Raw genomic sequence first — 7435 nt, forward strand, 5'->3', positions numbered from 1 at the left:
GCATCCACACTCAGAAATGGGAACCCCTGGCATAGTTCTGAACCCTCATAATCCCTCAGTATGAGTTGCCCTTAGAGCTGGATCTGAATCAAACGGGCCAGTTTATCTGCCAGACTCCTGTTCCCAACTTCAGGACCCCTCCCCTTCCAGCCACCCCCTAGTTCATGGAGGGGGTGGGGGTGTACAGGGGGCTCACAGGCGGAGCCTGAGGAAGGGTGCTGGCTGCAAGGGGTCCTTTGGGGGTTCTCAGAGGGACATACCCTCTTCCCAGGCCCAGGTCATCGCTGCCTGGGGCACAAGGCTCAGGTCTGGGTTTTCCCCGCCTTCGCAGACAGGCTGGCTCCTCCTCGTGCGGAAGGAGGGAGGCGGCTCTCCTCCTGATCCCAGCCTCCGACCCACCGAGTGAGCGGGCGGGAGCCAGGCCTGCGGAGTGCCGCGCGCTGGCCCCATGGCCCTGGACGTGGAGCAGCGGCTGGGCAGCCTCACCGTCTTCACCCGCGACGACTTCGAGGGCGACTGGCGCCGGGTGGCAGGAGGGGCTTTCGGCCAGGTGTTCCAGGCGCAGCACAGGCGCTGGCGGACCCAGTTCGCCATCAAGTGCTCTCCCTGCCTCCTGCCAGATGCCACCAGGTACCTGTCGCCCCCCCACCCCACCCCTCTATTTTGGGAGGAGAAACTGAGGGCAGGGGCCATCAGGGTGAGGTGGGATTGTCCCCTCGACCTTTCTAAACTCCAGCCAGCGGCCAGGTCCCCAGGCTCAGCACGCGTTTGTCCTGTGACTGCAGGCAGCTGACACCACACCTGCTGGTGGAATCCAGAGGTCGCAGGGCAACAGGAATTACCCTCCAAACTGGTCCTGCCTCCTTCTTCCTGGCACCTTCTTCCTTCTGGGTGTCAGGGTGGCAAGGGCTGCTCTCAGTGTCCCTCCGCCACCCTCCTACCATCCTCAGCACCTCAGGGCAGCAGGGTTGGGCTGGCTGGGAGGCTGTGCCCTGCCCGGCTCCGTGATGCTCAGTGACCTAGGGAAGCAGTCCTCTCCCATGGCGGTCCTGGCCCTGCCCAGGAGTGCAGGATAGAGAAGGCCTGGGGGATGGCAACCCCGCCCAGGCCATTTGCTGGCTCTCACAGGCCCTGCTGGGAGGTCAGCCTGGAATGCTGCCACATCTGTCCTCACCTCTGTCTCAGGTTCCCCTCCGCCCCAACTCTCACCACCTGCACCTCTTCCCACTGTTTCCACCATATCTGCCTTCTCCTGAGATGGGCTCCAGTCTCATTCCCACCTGATTTGCTGGTGCTGGCCGCACACTTGTCCCCTGTACAGCCATGAAAGAGACGCTCGGATGCAAAGTTTGAGCATGAAACCCATGTCTTTCTCCCAAGGCTCCTGGGCCTTCAACTAGAGGGCCTGGGAGGGAGCACTCTTGTTGGCATGGTATTTGGATGCTCTTTGTCCTGTTCTCTGTACACGCTCCCAAGACACAGCCTCAGGTCCCACACATTCAAACCCGTCTCTTCCTAATTCCCAGCCCCCCACCTGCTTCAAGTGAGATAGCTCCAGACTCACCCACCTTCCCCCCTTAACACCTGCCTGTTGCTTTGGGGTAGAGATAGATTATTCCAGGATTTGTCCAAACTATCTACAGCCTTTGAAGTAAAGAACAAAGGGGAACAGATGGCATTAGCAGACTGCATTGTTAGATACTGACAATAGCTTCTGCCACTTTCCTCCTAAGTCCCAGGAACTCTCTGGGTGGAACGGGGTGAGGGATTGGATGGTACTTAATGCCTGCCATGTATGGAGTACTATCCTAGGAGTTTTACCTGTATTACTTCACTGGATCCTCCTTTCATCTCCTCGTTCATTCATCCTCTTGGTGAATGCTTATTGCTCTACTATATGTCAGGCACTGTGCTAGACCCTGTGATATAATGATGAATACAACAGATACAGCCCAGTACTCCTAGAGAACAGCCTGGAGGGACAAAGACATTAATCAGTTAACCGACATGTAAACTAAGTGTGTGCTGCTGTGAGAAGTAGTACAAGGAAAGAGAGATGTATGGTTCTATGAGAGCTTCTTAATAGCGCTTGGCTGAGATCAGAAAAAGGCTTTCCTGAGGAGGTTACACCTGAGCTGATATGTGAAGGATGAGTATGAGTAAGTAGGTGACGAGGAGAAAACTTTCCAGGAAGAAGCAACAAAGTGCGCAAAGGGCCCATGGCAGGAGGGGAATACTGAGTAAAGGATGGAAGGATGGCTGGAGTTGAGAGAGAGGGAGCAGTGGAGAGCTCTGAAGGCTTTGCAATCAGATGGGGTTGGTGGTGACAGGGAGGAATTGATCAGGATTGCAGTGTGGAGAGTGGATTGGAAGGTTAGAGTGGATGCTGGTCCAGTTAGGACACTGTTCTCCTTGTTCAGACAATGAGACCAACAATAGCACGCCTGAGCCTTGTCTGTCTCTCCGCTGCCGAAGTAAACACCGCTGTGTTGTGATTGAGTGAAAGGGAGAGATTATGCAATATTTAGGAGGTAAAAATCCACTCAAGGTGGTGCTGGGTTGGCTATAGGGGTCGCAACGAGGAAGGGAGTGTGAAGGTTAACTTGATGCCTGGCTTGCCCAGAGGAACAAGGGTCCACTAGAATGTCTATTCTGTGAGAGTCTGTGTCTATCCTGTTCCCCACTCTCTCCCCAGTGCCTGGCACATTGTTGGTGTTCAGTAAGTATTTGTTGGACTGTATTGTTGACAGTAAACAAGGAAAACATGAGAAGAGGCCCAGGTTTGGAGAGGAAGAGCATGAGTTCTGTTTTGTACATGTCGAGAAGAGTCTTCTGGTAGCCTTCAAAGTAAAGGTCTGAGCTAACGATATTAAAATGTGTGAGTCATCTGTTAAGCGTAATTGAAGCCAGGACATGGATGACATTCATTCATGTTAAGTACTAAGTGAAGAAACCAAAATCTCTCCCTTCATGGAGTTTATATTCTAATGGAAGAAGATAATAAATAAGTGAACAAGTAAATCAATAAATAATTTGATCTATGGTGCTTATAGCCACCTGATATTATCTTGTTTAAAATACCTAAGAAGAGTTGAGTAATCTAATCTTCCAAGAAAACATTTAATCTAGGAATATTAATTTGTTGGCCATCTGTGTATGGGGGATAAGGATTGCCAGAATCGGGGTAGGGTTGCTATTTTATATAGACCTGAAACCCTTGCTAATTAGGTACTATTTGAGTAGAGATTTGAAGCAAAGAAGGAGCAAGCCATGTTAAGGAGAGGTATTCTAGGCAGAGGGAACAGCAAGTGCAAAGGTCCTGAAGTAGGAACATGCTTGACATAATGGAGGAGCAGCAAGGCCAATTTGGCAAGAGCAGAGTCAGGAAGGGAGTGATTAGTAGGAGGTGAGATCAGGGATCTGTGTCTGGGGGCAGATCATGTGGGGCTTTGTAGGCCATTTTAAGAACTTAAGCTTTTACTGTTGTTGAGAAGAGGCCCCTGGAAGGTCTTTAGCAGAGCAGTGACATGCTCCGACTGCCATTTTGAAAATATTCTGGCTGCTGGGTTGAGAATAGATGGTGGAGGGTAAGGGAGAGAAGCAGAGAGGCCAGTTAGGATGCCAGTGGGTAGAGGTGGTGAGAAATGATCAGATTCTTGCTATATTTTAAATGTAGAGCTGACAGAATGTGCTGAGGGACTGGTGTGGGAAGGAAAGAAAGAGAGGATTCAAGGATGACACCAAGACATTGAGGACTAGGAGGTGGAGGCCCCATTCACTGAGATGAGGGAGGAGCAAGAGTTCAGCTCTGGTCATGGTGTCAAATACTCAATTGGAGATGCTAAGATTGCCTAGAGACAGAATACAGAGTGAGAAGAAGAAGGGAGAGGGCCTGGGACTGGGTGTCATGATCAAGAAGTAGGGAGAGGAGACAGAACAAGAGGCAGAAATCCTGCAGAATGTTGGCACACCGCTGAAGTAAGTTAACATTTTGAGAAAAAGAGATTGAGAGATCTGACCCATAAACAGATAACTGAACATTGTTCATAGTCTAGATTCCAATGTGGGGTCATTGGTAACCATAGCAACAGCTGTTCAGTGAAGTCCTGAGACCAGAAACCAGATGAAAGGGGCCGGTGGGAGATAAGGAAAAGAGTAAGACCACAGGCAGGGCCAAGGCTTTCAAGATGTCCAGTGTCCAGGGGAATTATGCAATTACTGCTGTTCCAGTTCACAGTCCAGACACTGATGTGCAGAGCTTGCCTGCCCAGGGCATGCAGAGAGCAAGTGTGAAACTGGGATTTGAATCAGGGCACAGTGTCCTCGGATCCCTTGCTTTTTCCCACTTCATGACAGATGTCTCAGTTGAGGACGCAAGGATTGACAGGTAAAATTTAACAGAGGTGAAGGGGAGCTCTCTGGAACCACACAGAAGTAGAGAGGAGAACGGGAGAACCGGGACTGGCCAGCCAGCCCAGATTCGAGGAAGAGCAGGTGCCTCTTCCTGGAGTTCAGGAGCGTTTGGCTGGCTTCCCTCAGGGGCCCTGTGAGCACATTGCCAGCAGCTTCTGACTGCAGTGCCAACACAGCTCTGCAAATACGCCACAGCTCTGATGTGAATTGTCTCCTTGAAGAAGCAACCAAAATGTCATTTCTTCCTAATCTTCATCCTGCAATTCCCAAACAATTCGTAGCAATTTGCATGTTCACTGCTCTGTGGACACGTTCAGTGAAAAGAGCCACAGGGTTTGCAAATGCTTGTTTTCTAAGGCCTTCCCTTACGTCTTGACTTCTGTTAGATTCAACAAAGATATATTGTGCTGTGCATGGTAATGTGCTCTGGGGAGCACCTTCACGCATCATATTACAGTTTCTCCTAACATGGGATACCATGCAGCCATTGAAGTTCTTGCTTCAGTGGCTGCAGAGAGAATAACAATGTAGGGAAGTGCTCAGGCTATGAGAACCAGCCCACACCATGTGGCAGAATGGGAGAAAGAGGAGGAAGGAGTGAAAGGGGGAAGGGACACAGAGACCTTGGAAATGTGTTGTAAAAGAATATACTAAAGTATTGAGAGGCCAAATTTGGAAGGTTATAATACTAACAATTTAATTTTTTTTCTTTATAACTCTCTGTATTATCTAGATTTTCTACAGGGCGTATGTATTACTTTCATAATCAAAATGGCAATAAAAACAAATTAAAATGGAAGCAGGAGGCATAATATTGGTCCTCCAGGGGCTTGCAATCTACTGGGGGAGATATAGACAAAAGGCCCGAATTAATGGCAGGCTTTTTTGTTGTTGTTAATCCTCACCTGAGGATATTTTTTTCATTGATTTTTAGAGAGGGTGTAAGGGAGGGAGGGAAGGGGAGAGAAAGGGGAAAGAGAAAGTGAGAAACATTCATGCCAGAGAGACACGGCCAGGGCTGGGGATCAAACCTATAACCCAGGTAGGTGCCCTTGAGCTGGAGTCGAATCCACAACCCTTCGGTGCGCATTCTGGTGCTGTAATTACTGAGCAACACTGGCCAGGGCTACCTTGCAAACTCCTTTACTCCCTGTCTTTTTTCCTGCTGGCCATCTAGAGCCTAACCCGTGTGTCCTACTGGCCATCCTTCCAGGTCTCTCCTTCCTCCTATTCCACCTCATGAGCTCCCAAGGCTCCTCTGGGTCTGCACAGGCTGGCATCAAGCCTAGGTTGTGTGTCCTGCTAGTTGTTCTTGTAACTGACAGTCACCTCCTTTCACCTCTCACTCCATCCCCCTCCACAGCTCTGATGTGAATTGCCTCATTGAAGAAGCAACCAAAATGGAGAAGGTCAAGTTTCAGCACATTGTGTCCATCTACGGGGTGTGCAAGCAGCCCCTGGGCATTGTGATGGAGTTCATGGCCAACGGCTCCCTGGAGAAGATGCTGTGCACCCACAGCCTCTCCTGGCAGCTCAAATTCCGCATCATCCATGAGACCAGCCTGGCCATGAACTTCCTCCATAGCATTAAGCCACCTCTGCTCCACCTGGACCTGAAGCCAGGCAATATCCTCCTGGACAGTAGCATGCACGTCAAGGTAATTGCCCTGGTCAGCCTCTGCCCCCTTTTACTTTGGAGTCTCCTCCCGGTGGGCAGGATTATCTACCTGTCTGACTGGCTTGTCAAGAGCTTTAAGCAGTTTCCTTCATGGGTGAATACTGAAGGCAGCAATCACACCTAAACCAGTTGGGTGAGCAGTGGAACTGGTGAGTGAAGCCGGGTATCAGGATACCTGCAACAACCCTCTTTGGGCCTCAGTCTTCCATTTCCGATGTGGGAAGGAAAATCTCTGCCCTTCCCATGCTTTGCTTCAGGTGGGGATGTGTGTAAATGAGATGGCCCTATAAAAGGTCATGATGGCCATTTTTTTCAGTTCCTAAAATATGCCACTCTTTTTCTGCCCCAGGACTTTTAAAAATATATATTTTTATTAATTTCCTTAAGAGGGAGAGAGAGATAGAAACATCAATGATGAGAGAGAATCATTGATCAGCTGCCTCCTGCACACTCCCCACTGGGAATCAAACCCGCAACCTGGGCATGTGCCCTTGACCAGAATCGAACCTGAGACTCTTTAGTCCACAGATTGATGCTCCATCCACTGAGCCAAACCAGCTGGGGCTGCCCCAGAACTTTTGTATGTTCTGTTCCCATTGTCAGGAATAGCACTCCCCTCTCTCTCCTCCTCCCCTTGCCCCTCTTTATCTAACAAAGGGCTAGTCATCTTTCTGTTCTCAGTTTAAATATCACCTCCTCAGGGAGGTTTTCCCTGATCCACCCTGCAGGCCCCTGTAAAATACCCTTATTACATCTGTCTCTTCATATTGCTAACCCCCATTGTAAATATATAATACTAGAGGCCCGGTGCATGAAATTCATGCGGGGGAGGGGCGTCCCTCAGCCAGGCCTGCACCCTCTCCAATCGGGGACCCCTCGGGGGATGTCCAACTGCCCCTTGCAATCCGGGACAGCTGGCTCCTAACAGTTCACCTGCCTGCCTAATTGCCCCTAAGCACCTCTGCCTGCCTGATCACCCCTAACCAGCTCTGCCTGCCTGCCTGCCTGATTGTCCCTAACTGCTCCCCTACTGGCCTGATCGTCCATAATTGCTCCACTGCTGTCCGGATCGCCCCTAACCACCTCTGCCTCATGATTCCCTCCTCTGGCCAGTCTCAGGCACCTGGACCTGGCCTTCCCTCCCTCTGGCTTGCCGCAGGCACCCAGTACCCGGGCTGCCCCTCGGGGGATGTCCAACTGCCCCTTGCAATCCGGGACAGCTGGCTCCTAACAGTTTGCCTGCCTGCCTAATTGCCCCTAAGCACCTCTGCCTGCCTGATCACCCCTAACCAGCTCTGCCTGCCTGCCTGCCTGATTGTCCCTCACTGCTCCCCTACTGGTCTG

The 7435-nt window shown here is 50.7% G+C and overlaps 1 protein-coding gene across 1 annotated transcript in view; it reads left to right on the forward strand.

Annotated features, from left to right (window-relative positions):
• The first annotated feature begins 184 nt into the window (after positions 1-184).
• Positions 185-7435, forward strand: part of ANKK1 (ankyrin repeat and kinase domain containing 1) — a 13583-nt gene continuing 6332 nt past the window's right edge. The window contains exons 1-2 of the mRNA XM_006773515.2: positions 185-630; positions 5777-6071. Of these exons, the coding sequence (XP_006773578.1) occupies positions 449-630; positions 5777-6071 (477 nt within the window). The 5' untranslated portion in view covers positions 185-448. The remainder of the gene's footprint in view (positions 631-5776; positions 6072-7435) is intronic.

Source organism: Myotis davidii, unplaced genomic scaffold (genome assembly GCF_000327345.1).
Source record: "Myotis davidii unplaced genomic scaffold, ASM32734v1 scaffold1025, whole genome shotgun sequence".
NCBI lineage: Eukaryota > Metazoa > Chordata > Mammalia > Chiroptera > Vespertilionidae > Myotis > Myotis davidii.